The sequence below is a fragment of the Pezoporus occidentalis genome, unplaced genomic scaffold (genome assembly GCF_034315485.1).
Source record: "Pezoporus occidentalis ecotype Australia unplaced genomic scaffold, CSIRO_AGI_Poc_V1 ctg355, whole genome shotgun sequence".
Lineage (NCBI taxonomy): Eukaryota > Metazoa > Chordata > Aves > Psittaciformes > Psittacidae > Pezoporus > Pezoporus occidentalis.
Window position 1 is genome coordinate 111,154 of NW_026915538.1, and position 17,795 is coordinate 128,948.

Below are 17,795 nucleotides of genomic sequence, written 5' to 3' on the forward strand. Positions count from 1 at the left end.
GCCATTCCCCTTGGCCTGTTCCTACAGGCCCTTGTCCCAAGCTCCTCTCCACGTTTCCTGCAGCCCCTTCAGGCACTGGAGCTGCTCTCAGGTCTCCCCTTCAGGAGCCTTCTCTTGTCCAGGCTGCCCCAGCCCAGCTCTCTCAGCCTGGCTCCAGAGCAGAGCTGCTCCAGCCCTCGTAGCATCTCCATGGCCTCCTCTGGCCTCGCTCCAACAGCTCCACGTCCCTCTTGCGCTGTTTCCCTTTGCATATTTTATGCTTGTGTGTGTCTCCACTGAATGGAGGCAAAGGGATGTTGCCAACTTGCAGCATATTGGTTGTTTTCCTCTGAAATGATCCCTTTCATGTGGTTTTTAGACAGGGGAAATGTATTAATCCTTAGAATTGCAGAAAAAACAGTTGAAAACCTGAACCCTTTGTGTGCAGAGCCTAAACCCCTGATTTAAATATTTCAGTGGGAGCATCTCATTGTAAAAATACTTGTGGATTTTGACATCTCAATTAATGCCTTAGACTGCCTGGGATTACCAATACTATTGCTCCGGAGCAGGCAGTATGTCAGCGTTGGGCTCTTTGTGGTGTGCACAGCATTGTTCTGCAGGGAAATAACCAGTTTGGAGTGAATAGAAAATGTGATACTAAATCTTCTGTGTTAGTAGGAAGGTTTTTGAGAGCTGAATGTTTTTTTCCTGTCTCGGGAGAGAAAAGGGACCATTTAAGGAAAACCTGATAAGAGGCTTTTGAAATTCAAGGGTGTAAGTTGTAAGGCTGAAAGGTTAGAGAAGGGAACAAGTAGGAGACACCTGTGTTTGAAGATAGTGTGGGACTCATGGGACCTATTTCTAGCCAAGGCAAGAGGTGTTTGGAGTAAGGCACAAAGGGGATGGATTTAAGCAAGGAGCACATATACACAGAAAACATCTCAATGTGTTTATGGTGCCTGAGGCAGTGGGGCTGTGTGAAGAAATATAGGGAGGAATAAGCTGAAATGGAGATCATGGAATGAGTTGGAAGGGGCCTTAAAGCTCATCCAGTTGCAACCCCCTGCCACAGGCTGGGACACCTTCCACTAGAGCAGCTTGCTCCAAGCCCTGTCCATCCTTGAACACTGCCAGGGATGGGAGTGCAAATAGCACTTCACTAACAGATGGGGTTCAAGCCCCATCAAGTCACCCCTACCTGAGCCCCCCATCCTTCCTCTCCTCACCAGGATGTTCCACATGGGCTTTCTACCCCTGGGTCATTGTCCCTGCAGCTTACAGAACCTCGCTGTTCCCATTAAATAAGCCTTTCTATAAGCACTTACTGTCCTTGACGGAAATCCTCAATTAGAACTTGGATCCAACTTCATCGGTCCTCATCCAGCTATTTTTAAGAGCTTGAAATGGAGCTCTTTCTGCTTGAGCCTGGTTCCTCACAATCTGGGAATTGTTCTTCCTCACAGGGAGAAGGGAGGGTGTCATTACATCCATGCAAAGTGTCCTGAAGCTGATAGGAGGCACTTGCTTCCCTGTGTCTGCCCACATGCAAACCCAGCTCTCCTCCAGCACCTCTTGCAGGACCCAGGGATACCTACTCACCACAATGTGGACCAGAGGCTCATAACATAAGGTGGGGCCAAATGAGACAGCACCAAAGGAAGATGAGCTCTTCCAAGGCAGAGCTGCCTTTTACAAGTGGCAGAGGATATCTGCTGCAGGCAATGCCCACAGGAATTGTGGGGAAAGCTCCTTCCCTGGGGGAAGATGGTACAGCAGCAGCCAGAAGGATGTGAGGATAGCTCTGGCATGACTATGATTAAGGGAACAGATCTGTACTTCAAAGAATACTGCCTGTGTTAGTGTAACATTTACTTACAGCTAAGCCAAAGGTGGCTCAGCATGGGGAGGGGGTGATGGCAAAAATCAGTGGGGTCTTTAATGCTGGAATATCAATTTCACACCTGCTTTCAAGATTCTCCTTTATTTATCCCATTTTCCAAGGAGAAGGAGATAAAATGAGTCAGTGGCAGAGCCTGGGGACCGAGGCATCAGGTTCAAGAAAAAAAAGTTCAAACAGCCTCTTGTGACTTGGCACATTTCAGATGCAGCTCCCCCAGGATAAGGCCCCTGCCCCACAATCTTCTCACTACAGTGTCCTCATCACAGAGCTATATGATTAGATCTGAAGCTATAACACTGCCCATTGACACACATACCCAAAATACATCTCGGAGTAGAAGCTGACCTTCAAAACCCAGGGGACAAGAACTTCCCCATGGGTCCCACCAGCTTAAATTGTACATGCTGGCAGAAATACAGCCTTGAAGTGCATGGTGATGGTCACAAGAATGCTGATAGTAACAAGAACAGACTGTTGGCCCAACCCTGGTCAGAGAGAGACTTATAAGAGCAAGCAGGGACAGGCCAAGGGGAATGGTTTAACCTGCCAGAGGGGAGACTGAGATGAGCTCTCAGCAGAAGCTCTTCCCTGTGAGGGTGCTGAGGTGCTGGCACAGGGTGCCCAGAGAAGCTGTGGCTGCCCCATCCCTGGCAGTGTTCAAGGCCAGGTTGGACACAGGGCCTTGGAGCAAGCTGCTCCAGTGGAAGGGGTTGGGGTTGGAGCTGGATGAGCTTTAAGCTCCGTTCCAGCACAAACCATTCCATGATTCTATGATAAAGAGGAAATGCAAATGTACCAGCAGGGGACAGAACCTGTTTCTGTTGATGGAGATGAAGAGGGTTGTGCTGTGCATGAGTATTTGCAGGTGCCACCCTGTGTGGTAGGGAGCAGAAGGCAGTTCCAGAGGAGCTAACAGGATGGAGCTGATCTGGTGATGTTCAGACATTGTACAGGGCCTGCCTGGGCTACTTGGGTGACTCCTGGGGCTTTCTGTTCTCCTACTGGGGCTCTGCAGCACCAGTGCTGTGCCTGTAGGACCAGCACCTCTGGGTACCTGGGCAGAGTGACCTCAGGGAAAAGGGAGGGTGCCTCTGCTGTGGTAGCACAGGAGGAGCAGAGAAGAACCCTAAAGGAGATGCTGCTGTTGGAGCTGCCCTGACACAAGCTTGTTTCCAGATGGATTTTTCTCCATCTCCATCATTTTAATTCATCTCCTCCAGCAGATGAGCTGTGAGGCTGTGACTTCTCAGTGGCACAGCAGGTTGGAACTGGGATGTTCCCTTGGAACACAATGGCATTTCCTTCAGTACCACAGCAGTGTGTTGCTGGATTCCAGTGGCTTTGTCCTGCAGTGACTCCCACAGCCATCTCCAGTGCTAAGACCTAGACATCCCCTTTCTTTTGGGCTTCCTGTAGGCAGTGAAGATGAAGGGCTGGTCGCTGGGCTTTGAACACTTACTTTGAGGGAGTTTCTCTTGGGGGAATCATACAGTAGACCTCAAGGCAGAATCTGGGGAGACTGGCTCAAAGTGTGCTTCCAGATAGGAACCACAGGTGAGTTGGGATCACTCTTCCATACCTGGGGCATGTGGAGTTGGAAGCAGGTCACCAGCTGAGACTGAGGGGAAAGGTGGGTGATGGATCAGTTGTTCTGGCAGAGCTTTCTCCTGCTGGTGCCTCCAGTGGTCTGGCAAAGTGGGAAGAAGCTTGGTACTGGCACATCCAATTTCAGTGTCTTCTTGGCACCCCATCGTTTGCTTGAGGGCAATAACAAGGCATGTTCTGAACTCCAGGAGGTTGTGTGGGCCCGGAGGAGGGTTTGGAGGATGCTGAGTGAGTGTTCGAGCCCTTGTAGATCCCCAGGGATGAGGGCTTGTAGGGGGTTAGTGTGCTGGGCTGTGTGGGTGCGACTGTGCTTCAGGTGCCTGGGTGATGGGTGAGCTTTAAGCTGCTCGTGGGTTTTTGGGTGGTGGGGAATAGCTGATGCTCTCCCTTGCAACAAGCATGGTGTGGGTGGTCTCCTGTGGTGCAAGATCCATGCACAGCCCTTTCCCACCAGCTCTGGCTGTGTTCAGCTTGTATTTACTTGTATCCCTTCTCCCGAGGCTAATGTCAGATGGGATGGGATGCTGGATTAGCCTAAATCTCCTTGGTTTAGCTGGAATGTTGTCTCGCTGGAGCATTTTTCTCCTTTGCTCTTTTCTCTAAGCCTTCCCCTTCCAGACAGCTAATTCTCCCCTTCCCCCACATCCTGTCATACCCCAGAGCATGTCACAAGGAATTAAGGGCTGAAAGGCCTGGGAGAGGCTGCTCCTCTTGGAACAGTCTCTCCTTTCTATGACCAGGGTGGCCCCCTCTGTGTGTCCCTTTTGTGTCCCATCCAATTCCCCTCCCCCTGCCCATTCAGTCCATGCCAGAGCAGAGAGCAGTGCTCCTGAGCCTTTCCCAGCCCTGCTTCCAGGACTGCAGCCGATGGGATGCATGGCTCAGAGTCCAGCCCGATCCCAAACCGCTGCCGCAGTGCTCCTGGTCCGGCAGCAAGAAGGGAGGAGGTTTGTGCTGCTGCACTTGCTGCTGCTGGAGGGTTTTCCTTCTCTCCCATCTCCGTGTGGCTCTGACAGCATCACTCCCGGTCCTCCTTCCCACAATCCACATCCAAGCTCCTCAGAATAGGGATGATGTCACTTCCTTCCAGAGGGTGCCGGGGGTGTGGAAGGGGGGAGTCACGACCCCTGGCAGCCCTGAGGAAGAGCTGAGGTTGCTGCCTGCCTGCCTGGGAAGAGGGAGTTGCTCTGAAGATGATGCCCAGCTCTGTCAGCAGGCAGGCACCACGCCGCCCTTCCCTGTGCCGAGTGGGATTTTCAATGGCTGCAAGAAGAGTTTGCTGTTCCTTCCTTCACTCGTGATGCCTGTCTCCGTGGATATGCACTGTTCCTGCAGCACCCTGATGGGAGAGAAGGATGTGCAGCAGCTGGGTAAGATTCCTGCTTCCGTAGGTCTTTGAGCTGAGGGTCAAGGGCTTTGGACTTGGTGTGCACAAAGCTGGTGCCTGCATGTGCTTCCCCTCATTCCAGTGTTGGGAGCTCGGTGCTGCTTGTACTGGGATTCGGGCTTCAAGGTCCTGGGAATTTTTCCCACTCTTTTCCAGCAATTTTAGGGAGGGTGCAAAGGGGGTTTTGCTGTTGCAAAACTTGGGTCAGTGGTCTCAGGGCTGTTGTGTGCTTTCCTCCTGGTTCTTCTGCTAAATCACATCTTCATCATCTGAAGCAACTCCTGGGATGTGCTGGGATGAAGCCAGGGTTCCTTACACTGAGAGCTTTGCTTTTTTTTGTATCCTTTGTGAGCTTTATTCTCAGGCCTTCTGTCATTTCCCTTCTTTCCAAACTGGCCCCATCCCTCATGGGTTAGGTTTTCAATAGATGGGCTTTGGGAGCTGTGATTCTTTCTGCAGTGCACTGGGAGCATGATGAGCACGGAGCCAGGAGTGACAGTCCCTCAGTGAGTGACAGGCTGCTCTGCTCCAGCCCCATCTGTTGCTGTGGGTAAAGGAATTCGTGTTGGATGGTTGCTGCTCTTGCCCATTCCCTGCCTCTTCAGCTGGCAGGGAAAAGCAGGGAGAGCACAACCACTTGTGCATGGGGAGGTGGAAGAGTTGTTGGGAAAGTGGGAAACGCGTTGGTGGGATGCAGCCGTAAGCTGAGGGATGATGGGAATCGAGGTCTGAGCTTGGCTGGGAGGTGCTGTGGTGGCCAGAGGCAGCGTGAATGAGCATGATGGAAAGTGCATCCCTAAATCCTGGCCAGGGATACTGATATCCCAGGTATAAATGCTTCATGTGGGTGGGTTAGTCAGGGCAGGGCTAGAAGAAGTCACCAGATGGCCAGAGGAGTGAGCAGTTTGAAGCTGCAGTGTACTGAGTGCTCTGATTGTAATGTGCTGAGGAAGCGTGAATCCAACTGGTGATGGAATTTCACATGTGCTTTGTTTGTGGAATAGAGCATTCCCTCCATGCACTGGGAGTGTGTCAGCCTGTTACCCATGGAATCTCCTGGATAGCGTGGAAGGTTTGTGGAGGTTTTCAATACTTAGTGACTGAAATGGGGGGGGAAGGTTCAGTCCAGTGGCCGTGGGTGGTGGTTCAAGAGTGGTCCCTCCTCTGGTTTGAGGTGATCTGTACAGCAGGTAAGTGATGGGGTAACCACATCTGACCAGGCAATAGGTTTGAGTACTGTTCCTGCAGCAGTGAGCGCTGTGATACTTAGTGGTCTGTCACAAACCCAACACTTGTGTTACTTTGAAGGTTCAGATGAGTTTTAATGTGATGGTGTTGCTCTCCCCTGCCCTCTTTTACCCAGAGCACTAAATGAGATAAGTCACATACAGGTTTGATTGGGTTTTGTCCTGTGCATGAGGTGTGGCAGATGATGTTCCCTCCAAAATGCTATTGGAAATCCTGAGTATATTATAAGTAACAAATAGGAACACTTTGAGTTTTGCCTCTGAACACAATAGCGTGTTGCCAGATCAGTACAAAGAGCTTTTATTACTTTGGAGATGCAGCTTTGGATCAGTGTGGTCACTGCAGGTCAGGAATGGGGCACTCCAGCAGCAGGGCATGAACATGAAGACTGGGAGGTTGGTGGGATTAGAATATGGGAAATGCTGTGATTTTGAGCTGGGATGCATCAGTTGGCAGAATCATGGAATCACAGAATGGTTTGGGTTGGAAGGGACCTGAAGATCATCCAGTTCTAACCCCCTGCCATGGGCAGGGACACCTTCCACGAGACCAGGTTGCTCCAAGCCCCATCCAACCTGGCAGAACTTCATACTGGTGAGATGGTGTCTTGGGGCAGAGGGGCACAGGCCAATGTGTAGTGTCCCCTGGTGTCCTCCTGGTAGCACAGGAGGGTACAGTTAAAGATGTGTGACAGGGGTTAGGGCACAGCAAAGAGGGACAGGACTGACCACTGCAGCCAGGAGATCACTGCTGGCTGTGGGCAGACCACATAGACACAGTCATAGAAACCAAAGGTTGATGAAACCAAACAGGGGTCACGGTGAAAGCATGTTGTACAACATAGGAAAGGACTGAGGCAGTCTGATGCAGTGGACTTGGACTGGAGCAGACTGGAGTGTGTACAGCAGAGCTGGAATGGTGTGGGAGAGCTGTGCTGGGAGGAGGCGGTTGGGGAGCCCTGTGGAGTCTCGTGACTTACACCGCTGCTGTTGCTGTTCTTAAAGGGTTTCTGAAGCTTTAAAAATAGGAGCACAAACAAAATGTGGGGAAGAACAGCCAGCTCCTCAGTCTCTGACCTTTTAATTGTTAGTGCCCATCAGTGTGAGCACAAAGACGTGGAGCTGGCAGGGTGCTTCTGATGATGGAGCGAGAGATCTCCTAGGAGCTTGCTCCCTCAGCTCTAAGTGCTTGCTGTTGAGAGCAGGTCAATAGCTTCCCCAGACACTGCTGCTAACTGCTAATGGGTATTTTGGCTTGCTGAGAGAGGAAGAGAAGTGTTGGACAACAAGAGAAGAGCCTGGCAGCAGGGGTGCCTCTGGAAGAACATGGGAACAGGGCTTTCTTCAGAGCTGAGGCCAGTATAACCTGCCCAAAGCACCCCACAGTGACTGCTGCCCAACACACAACCCTAACAGGATTCCAGGTAATCTTATGAACTGGAGCTGGGGGAGCAGTGATTATGTTCAGTGAGTTACACACCGGCTTCACCTAATGCTTCCCACTCTTTCAACTCCACTCTCTTGTACATCTCCTTCCCGAGCATGCCATGCCCCCTGGTGCTGGAAGGAAGAACCTCTGCCATCTTTGGTGGAAAACGGGGCTCAGGTGCCATCCTTCTGCTGGTGTGGGTTTCTCTTGAGGACGATCAGCAGCATGTTTTGGCTCTGTTCTCTTCCAGGAGGTGAGTGTTGTGCCTGCTGAAACCCCTCAGACCCACTAGCCATGCCAGGGATTGTCGTGTTCCGCCGCCGCTGGTCTGTAGGCAGCGATGACCTGGTTTTGCCAGCAGTCTTTCTCTTCCTCCTGCACACCACCTGGTAAGTGAGAAGGGCAGAAGTCTCCCATCAGTTCTTTTTGTTGTTCCTGTTCCTTGCAGCTGTCATTCTTCCTGTTCTTATTTGTGTGGCTGGAAGGCTTGTTTGGGGCATTTCTCATAGGCACCAACGTATTCCCAGCTTCTTTGGATAAGTTCTATTCTAAGTTCTAGTTCCAAAAAGGGAGCCTGACCAGCTGCTTTCATCCTCCTGCGCTACCCAAGGTTGTCCACTGGAGTTTGGGGCTGTGTTTCTTCCAGGGGCTCAGGTTAAACAATTGGAGTAGCAGATCCCAGTGGGATAATGGGACTTGACACAGGTCGTCAAATTGTTTAGACTCTGGATGGCTTGTGGGGAGGAGGTTTCCAGACCAAATTAGAGTAGCTGTGGGTGACTGAGGAGCCTCAGGAGCTTGGTGTGGGTTATTACATGCAGCTTTCTTCAGCTTCCTGCTGGTAACAAGCTGGTTTGTGACTGGCAGGTTTGTGATCCTCTCTGTGGTGCTCTTTGGGCTGGTGTACAACCCCAACGAGGCCTGCTCGCTCAACCTGGTGGACCACGGCAGAGGCTACTTGGGCATCCTGCTCAGCTGCATGATCGCAGAGGTGGCAATCATCTGGCTCAGCATGAGAGGCAGTATCCTGTACACAGAGCCTCGGGACTCCATGCAGTATGTGCTCTATGTCAGACTGGGTAAGAGGCAGAGGCCTGAGGCCTCCTAATGACTCAGCCTCCACACTGCCATCTGCTAGCGCAGAAGACTTCTCTCCCCACACCCTGACAAACACACAGCTTCTGAAAGACATCCAGATGGCCACTTGTATGTGCTATGCATCTGAATACATCACATAGACAGCACCCTGTCATTGCTGTAAGACTCTCATGCAATGCCCCAAATATCTTTCTAGCAAACCTTTTAACTTGCCATGCTCATTGCAATGCAGGTACATCCTTTCCCTCAAACCAAATGTGCTCCCCTTCTGTCTCACAGCGCAGATCTGCCACAGTGAGATGCATCTATACCTCTTCCCCCATCTTTTTTCCACATGTTTTCCTAGGATGCAGGCATGGGTCTGTGTAAATCATGCAGGGTCTGACCCCAAGGCATGCGTGTGTCCTTGCCTGTCATAGAAGACACATCTACAGCCACCTACCTTGAGACGTACTGGACCTCTTGACTCACAGGAGATGCATCTCCATCCAGTGCCTTAGATTCTCCCCCTCCAGGCACAGTGAGATAAATAGGTTTACCACCTGCTCACTGGTTGCATCCTCTCTCTGAGTGTGTATTTGTCTTCCTAAAAACGTTTCCTGTCTCTCTCACCCACCAAAAAGTAGATCAGAAAAGAGAGATTGTTCCTTGATCTCTTACTCAAGGCTTCCCTTTTAGCTTGTTTTCCCTCCTCTGCTCTGTTGTCTTCCAGGTACAGAAACTTGAGCAGATTTTTTCTGTGCTGTGTGAAGATTTTAAGAGGAAACAAATCCTTTTGGAGCTGCAGAGTCGACCCCATTCCAAACAAAACACCTCAGGGTTTTGCATCTCTGTTTTTGCTGGATCCTTTCCCTGCAGAAGTCACTAAAAGAGGGCTAGCCTTGCTTGAAAGCTCTGTCTGAGAGACATTTCCACCTTTTGAGTGTTAAGTGCAAGTCATTAACACAAAGGGCAAACAAATCCTTCTCTTTGCTTTCCCAGACACACTGCAGTCTCCCTAGGGAAGCACGTGGAGCCTGACACCGAGTTACACTGTGTTAAAACCAGACTAAATGGGGCAAGGGAGATAGAGAAAGATCCAAAAAGCCGTTTTCCTGCCCAAGAAACACCCACTTTTCTTCCTTGTCTGCCTTAAACTCTACATGGATCAGTATTTACACTGTATTTTGGGTCTTGTTTGTGGTTGTTTCATGGGGCTTTTTACTCTTAATGGCTTCATGAATTCTGATGATAGATTAGGGAGTGTGACCAGCATGTGGGCAAGGTCCATGTGACTGTCCCAGTTGAAGCATGTGCTGTTTATTACATAGGAATCTGGGAAAGAGCTCCAATACGACCCCAGGAAAGTCTCATGCATGCTCCTGTCCTGCAGCAGGTCATCTCGGAGGGCAGACAAGCCATGGTAGGCAAAGCCTTAGCTAAGATTCAGCACCCAGTTTGTGCTGAGCAGCAACCAGATCCAGCCCTGGTTCCTTGCCTACTGCTGTTGTAAAGTCTTTGTGTCTCTTTGAACTGGTTTTTCCAGGCTGGTGAGAGCCTGTAGTAAGCCACTTGTGGAAAGACACCAAGCCAACACATAGATAAGGAGGGTGGGTGGTTAGTTAGCTAGGCTGGAATGTGGGTTTAGTCCCAGCTCCACCAAAGCCTTGCTAGGCATTACTAAGCAAGCTATTTACTCTGTCCATGTCTGATTGCTCACCTGCACTTTGGGCTTGTAATGTGGAGAGAAAGTGTGGGGATGGGCACTTCAGAGTAGTGTTTCCCAACTTTTTTGTTCCAGGGAACCATCCTGAATCTGCAGTTCCCTGTTTATTCATAGACTGGTTTGAATTGGAAGGGACCTTAAAGCTTATCCAGTTCCAACCCCCTGCATGGGCAGGGGCACCTTCCACTAGGCCAGGTTGCTCAGAGGGTAACATGCAGAACTGAGGAGCTAGTAAATGACTCCTTAAGGGTTGTGTCCTGGGAACTGTTACTGGAAAGGCTGCAAAGGGCAGAGGTGCTGGGAACATTTACTAAGTGTAGTAAGCAGAATTAATCCAGGATGCTCACTACTATTTATTTCCCATCTTTGAATCAGACCAGCTGGCCAAGGTGGTTAAGTCCTGGGTGCTGCTACGCAGTGATTACTCTGTACTCCTGTGGTCCTTGTATCATTCAGGAGTAGTTTTAAGGCCATATCACACTTTTGGTTCATACCTTTGGAATATCACCTTCCAAAGCGGGGGGCCCAATCCTGCAGTCACTAATTCTGTGAAGCCATCCTGCTAAAGAGCCCCTCTTTGTGTTTCCTCTCCAGAAGCTTTGTAGAAGCAGTGGTTAATCCTTAGGGAGATGCTGCTACTCTCTATTGTGTTCCTTTTGTTGCAGCTATCCTGCTGATTGAGTTTGTGTATGCTATCGTGGGCATCGTTTGGCTAACACAGTACTACACTTCCTGCAATGATATCACAGCAAAGAGTGTCACTTTGGGTATGTATTTGGAATGTGGTTTGGGTGCATCCCTGTGGATGAGCAGACATCCTCTCGCCTCAGAGAGCTAATTCATTTCTGCATCTGGGGATTGACTGTTGGAAGTGAATTGTGGCTGTAAATGTGGTGCTTGTTTTCCTGAGACATTAGTGCTCAGAACAGTTGTTCTATTCAGTTGTTTGCGCTGTCTGTGCTGAGGCAAGAATCCATGTTCCCATGGAAGGGTCTGGCTGGGGAGTCTGGAAGGCCTGGTTCTCCTTCTTCAGTTCCAAATGGCTTTGCTGTTTTCCTGGAACTCCTTTTCAGTCTCAGGCAGTCCCTTGGCAGGGGTGATACTAGTGTTGCAGTCCCTCTAGCTACTCAGTGAGTACTTAATGGTCTTTTACATGGGCAATATCCTAAACCAGCTGGAAACTTGGAAGCTTTTATAGAGGATTTCTCTTGCTGCAGCTGGGGTGACACTGGTGTGACTTTCTCTGCCCTGCAGCAATGGAGAGATGGGTCTGATGTGTGTGATGAACAGCAGGAAGTGTTGCTGCCATGACTTGGGGGCAGAGCACCTGATTCCTCTTCTTTCCTTGCAGGAATGGTGGTGTGCAACTGGGTTGTCATCCTGAGTGTCTGCATCACTGTCCTGTGCGTCTTCGACCCCACGGGCCGGACCTTTGTCAAGCTACGTGCCACGAAGCGGAGACAGCGCAACCTGAGGACGTACAACTTGAGGTAAAGCAGCATTCCCGGAAGGATATCCTGCTTTTCTCCATGCTTAACATCCCTCCTTCAGGGAAGCATCCAGCTTCAGGCATTGCTTCCCTTTGGTGAGGGAAAGATGCAGCTCAGACTGTCAGGTGCTGTGTGTGGGCATCTGCATCCAAAGGAGGCTAAGTGATGCGGTAGCTGCCTGCATTGTGTGTTAGTCACTGCATCTGTGAAGCCTTAGGGGCCTCTTGAGCCAATGCTGACCACAACAGCTTCTTTTGTCCATCCTATAGCAGCCTTTTGCCTGGGAACAGTGAGGCAGTGCTTAGATACTGCTTAGATTGAGAAAGCATCTTCTTCCAAAGCCCCTTTCATCCTTCAGTGTTGCCTTCAGAATACAACCTCTTGCCCTGAGGTTTCTTGTCTATGCTTGTGGCCAAGAAGCAATTTCTTTTATGTTGGCAGGCAGATCTTTTAATTAAGAATTGATTACATCTTGGAGCTGCCCAGATGGGGATAGGAAAGCTTTATTTCACCAAGCAAAGCATTTTTCAGAAGGGGGACAACACAAACAGCCTTTGTTTTTCTTATGCACTCTTGACATATGCAACTGTCAGCAAGGAATGTGGCTTTGTAGGACTCGAGGGCACTGGATTTTGAACACTAGAAACTGAGGCTTTGAAAGAATACTCTGCAAGTCTTGCATTTCTCGTGAGGGATGTATATCCAAGAGGGCATTTTGAATATGCGCTCTTCCGCTGGCTTGAAATGGGATCCTTCAAGTTGTCTTTTTGAGGGAGAAAAAGCCTTTTCCAAGGACTGTGCAAGCAAGTTTTGTTTGAAGGAGCCTGGATTTAATTGTGGAATGCAAGACATTCTTCCTGACCTCTCCACTACGTGACACTAGACTTGGTTATTTGGAGTTGGTTCCCTGTTAGCCTAATGTGTGTGACTGCTGCAGTATGATCAGGACGTTCCCAGGGGGACTGGGATAAGAAGCTTTGATGATACTATGGATCTAGTACCCCGCACTCCATCAAAGCTGTGTGGCTCAGGGTGTTATTTTTCCAAAGGGAAACTGAGTGCCAATGATGGCAAAGGTTTTTTGGCCCGCTCACTACAAGAGAGACCTTGAGGTGCTGGAGTGGGGACAGAGAAGGGCAATGGAGCTGGTGCAGGGCCTGGAGCCCAGGTGTGATGGGGAAGGGCTGAGGGACCTGGAGGGTTCAGTGTGGAGAAGAGAAGGCTCAGAGGGGGACCTGATGGCTGCCTGCAAGTGCCTGAGAGGAGGATGGAGCCAGGAGGGGCTGGGCTCTGCTCCCAAGGAACAAGGGATGGGACAAGAGGAAACGGCCTCAAGCTGCACCAGGGCAGGTTTAGATGGAGCTGAGGAACAATTCCTGCCCCAGAGGGTGCTCAGGCATTGGAACAGGCTGCCCAGGGCAGGGCTGCAGGCACCGGCCCTGCAAGTGCTCACACACCGTGGAGACAAGGCCTCAGTGCCATGGGCTAGTGGTGGCCTTGGCAGGGCTGAGGAACGGTTGGACTTGGTGTTCTTCAAGGTCATTTCCAACCTGGTTGATTCTATGTTCTGTAGGTGAAGGTATTTATCCCTTGGGCCGTGGCCAGGTTTTCCCTCCAGGCCTGTACCAGTTTTGGACAGCTTGTGCCTGCTGTTTGCAGCTTCCCACTCTGCAAAGGGAGCGTGAACAGATGTGAACAAGCAAAACGCTGTGGGCTCTGATGTGAAAGGCAAACAGAAGATGGTACTACTAAAGCAATTGTTCCCAAAGAGCACATTGTGAAATTCTCTGCCTGTTTGTGGATCATGATCCAGAAAAGAGGTTGAGGGCCAGGAACTGCTACTGAAACCCCTTAGGCTGCATCAGTACGTGCCTCTGCTGTACAGCAGGAACTTGACCTTTGCATTATGTTTATCCTGAGCTGTATTTCCTCTGTCTTGACTCATGAATAAGCGTGATTTGTTACATTAGGGAGATATCTAACTTCTGCCTTCCCTTTGGTGGTGCTTTGATATAGGTGTTGGACTCTTACACAGAGGTTTTCCTTCACCAGTGGCATCGTGATGTGTGTGGGCACTTCTGTTCTTGCAGAGCTAAGAAAATAAAGCAACAAAACAAAAGGCTCAGCTGATTGTGCTGAGGCTTTGCTTGCTTCAGAGCCCACTAAACATGTGGAAGTTCAGTGTTAGGAAGAAAGAATTTGGGAAAAGTTGGAGTGAAAATAGCTCAGAGCACACTTGGCTTGTTCAGCCCCCGCGGTGAAGTTGTGAAGTTCTTTGCATTGCTGCCCAAGTACTTTGGCATTTGGTGGAGCACAGTACTGCCAGCTCTGCCTTGGGATGATCGTATTCCTGTTCCTCTTCTAGAGTCTTCCTTGGACGTTGTGGATAGTTGAACATTCCCAGGGGCTGGAGCAGCTCTGCTCTGGAGCCAGGCTGAGAGAGCTGGGCTGAGTCAGCCTGGAGAGGAGAAGGTTCTTTAAAGGGAGAACTCAGAGCAGCTCCAGTGCCTAAAGGGGTTCCAGGAAACCTGGAGAGGGGCTTGGGACAAGGACCTGTAGGGACAGGCCAAGGGGAATGGCTTGAACCTGCCTGAGGGGAGACTGAGATGAGCTCTTAGGCAGAAGCTCTTCCCTGGGAGGGTGCTGAGGCGCTGGCACAGGGTGCCCAGAGAAGCTGTGGCTGCCCCATCCCTGGCAGTGTTCAAGGCCAGGCTGGGGACAGGGGCTTGGAGCAAGCTGCTCCAGTGGAAGGGGTTGGGGTTGGAGCTGGATGAGCTTTAAGCTCCCTTCCAACACAAACCAGGTTGGGATTTTATGATAGTTATTGTATCATAGTTGTTTTCAAATGCTCAGCTCTGGGTTGATGGATTGCCCTGTGGGATCAGCTCCTCCTATGCAGGCAAATACTCCTTTATCAGCATCTCTTTCTTCCAGGTACAACCCACTTCCTGTGCTTTGGGCTTTTGCTCATGTGAGAGCCTGCCAGGAAAACAGAAGTGGTCTTTTCTCCTGATTGCTCTGACCTGTTTTGGCTTAGTCTGTGTCCACGTTAAAGACCCTGCTTCAGGGGAGCTGTGGCCTTTGTTGATAGCATTGCACTCTGGCACAGACTCGCACAGACACCCACTTCAACACCACTAAGCTCAGGGCTGTTAGCAGGTATGCCAGTCAACAAGAAGGGACTGTCACCCCTCAGAGTGTAGGAACTGGGACAAGCTGACAACAGTGGAGGCAACTCCACTCTGCTTCATTGAAACAGGGGTGTCCAATTAGCTCGTTTTGAAGCTGGAATTGAAATGTCACCGAAACCAAATGTGGGTTGAGCTAAACCTGCTCTATTCAGCCTGTTTTAACCTTGTCTAAATGGAAAGAGGCCCTTGAGCTAACTTAACTTTTCTTTCTCCTGAAAGCTAAGCACTGTACTTGAATAGAGTGTAAATTTCTTCAGTGCTGAGCCTGTGTTATGTTTTATAAATACATTTTTCCCAAATAAGCAATTTACTGGGGAGAAAAATTCCCCAGCTCCTCTCATACTATGTGCCCACAGTCTTTTGTATCGTGTGCACCCCCTTGCACTGAGGTAGAGTTTTCCTCCTGAGTGGTGGGATGTGCTGGCACGTGATGCAACTGCCAGGTTGCCAGTGGATCCTCCTTCCATCCACAGCACCGGATGCTCTTGACCATCTTGCTCCAGCAGATGTATAGAACAGCAGGAGCTTCATTATGCCCATCTCATTCGAGTGGGACACCATGTATATAAATACAGAGGACAGATTTTTTTGACCTTCCCATCATAGACTGTTTTGTGTTGGAAAGGACTCATCCAGTTCCAATCCTCCTGCCATGGGCAGGGACACCTTCCACTAGAGCAGCTTGCTCCAAGCCCCTGTGTCCAACCTGGCCTTGAGCACTGCCAGGGATGGGGCAGCCACAGCTTCTCTGGGCACCCTGTGCCAGTGCCTCAGCACCCTCACAGGGAAGAGCTTCTGCCTTATCTCTAACCTGCACTTCCCCTGTTTCAGTTGGAACCCATCACCCCTTGTCCTATCACTCCAGTCCCTGATGAAGAGTCCCTCTCCAGCATCCTTGTAGCCTCCTTGGGATACTGGAAGCTGCTCTGAGCTCTCCTTGCAGCTTCTCTTCTCCAGGCTGAACAAGCCCAACTTCCTTAGCCTATAAAATGAGATGAATTGTTAATCTTTATGTGCTCTCCTTGCCTCTGCTAGACCAGGATTCATAGAACAACATGGTTTAGCACGTGTTGTAGCAATGATAGTGAGACTGGGTGACTTTGGATCTTACTATGTGTTTGCAGACATGTTCTCCTGCCTCTCCTCATGCTCATACTCTACCCTTCATTCACAGACACCGCCTGGAAGAAGGACAAGCCAGCAGCTGGACACGCAGACTCAAGGTTTTCCTTTGCTGCACAAGGACAAAAGACTCTCAGTCGGTAGGTACCAAATAGCTCTTGTCCAAGCAGGAGATAGCATCCTGCCTGCATGAGGTGTGTCTCATTACAGTGAGATGTAGAGGCACTAGGAGTCCAGGGAGCCTTGTGTACATGCAGGGACTGGAAATCCCTTCCAAGAAGCATCAGGATCACCAGGCTTGGAGCTTTGCTGCATGCTGATTCCTTTTCTGTCCTTACAGCCCAAGTAGCCAGAAGGAGCCCTTGCATTTCTGCAGGGGGGGACCTGGTATTCCATGCAGGAGCTGATGTAACAACAAATGCAGATGTAACAACACTGAGTAGGGCAGCTATCAAAATGACTAGTCTTAACCCTCTGGTTTTGAGTATTAGAGAACTCTGAAGGTAAAGCCAGCACTGAAAAGCAATGTCAGTGCTAAACTCTTCTCCTGTAGTTGATCTGTACCTCACTGTTGCAGTGAACTGGGATAATAATGTATAAGTGAAGACAGCAGTGGAAGAAGTACCTGTTTTCGCTATGTTTGGGCTCAACATTTGACTTTGTGATCCGTTTCAGTTTGCTCAGGCAGTTTCTCCTGGTGTTTGCATCAGTCTCATACACTTGAGGAGGAGAGAGACCTCTCTGAAAACAGGAAAATGTAAACCTGTCAAGCAGATAGAGACTACTTCTGGATTTCCTAACAGTCAAACCCCACTACTTAATCCCTAGATTCACATGGAGATCGTTGGTTTGAAGTTTTCATGTGCTACAGTTGGGATTTTCCCTTCTTGTGCAGCAGGGAAGGGTAAGGGGCTTGCTATTGCTTCCCCAGAAGTTAGCAGCCCATTTTTCCTGGAAGCAGTAGGAGCAGGTTTATGTCTTGGGGTTGTGTTCAACAGGATTCCTTAGGACCTCCTGAAGATGTGGGCAAGAACAGGGAAAACTTTGCTGATTAAGACTCCTAATATTTAAATGGGTCAGAATTCGGAGTATTTGGGAACTCCTGGAAGACCAGACAGAACCAGGGTGTTGTTATCAGAGGTAGTTGTAAAGAAAGACCAAGTGATGAATGCACATGTACCCTGGCTCTGACTTAGTTCCAGCCTCTCAGGAGAAGAGCTTGGAGTTATCAAGGACACTTTGTCAAAGACATCAGTGCACAGCAGTGGCCAAAATATCACAAGAACATTTAGCATCAGTAGAAGGGCATAGCAAATGACAGGGAAACCACCAAGGGACCAACCGCATCAGTGATGCCCTCACTAAATATAGCTTGGGGTTGGGTCTCCTCAAAGGTGCAGCAGAGAAAGGAGCATATTGGAGGAGATATGGACTTGGAAGAGAAATGGGATTGGGATTTTTAACCTCAAAAAGGAAGATGGAATAAGATGAAGAGCTGTATAACGGAGTCAGGTGAAGGCTACCTGAACATTTGTTCATCACAGATGGCAACCAGTATGAATTAGATTAAAAGAGTGTGTGAGGAAGTGCTGTGGAGTTACCCACAGGGTGCATTCCCAAAGTGTGGATGGCTGCAGGA

General features: G+C 49.8%; 1 protein-coding gene across 5 annotated transcripts in view; it reads left to right on the forward strand.

The window, feature by feature from the left end:
• DAGLA (diacylglycerol lipase alpha) overlaps nucleotides 1–17,795 on the forward strand; it is a 72,770-nt gene that overhangs the window by 28,165 nt on the left and 26,810 nt on the right. For 4 of the 5 annotated variants that reach the window (XM_062630527.1, XM_062630523.1, XM_062630524.1 and 1 more), the window contains 5 exons: nucleotides 7,801–7,939; nucleotides 8,418–8,629; nucleotides 11,019–11,120; nucleotides 11,705–11,843; nucleotides 16,209–16,296. In XM_062630527.1, coding sequence (XP_062486511.1) covers nucleotides 7,845–7,939; nucleotides 8,418–8,629; nucleotides 11,019–11,120; nucleotides 11,705–11,843; nucleotides 16,209–16,296 — 636 coding nt within the window. In that variant the 5' untranslated portion in view covers nucleotides 7,801–7,844. Of the gene's footprint in view, nucleotides 1–4,703; nucleotides 4,858–7,800; nucleotides 7,940–8,417; nucleotides 8,630–11,018; nucleotides 11,121–11,704; nucleotides 11,844–16,208; nucleotides 16,297–17,795 lie in introns of all 5 variants that reach the window. The other variant, XM_062630526.1, reaches the window with a different exon arrangement.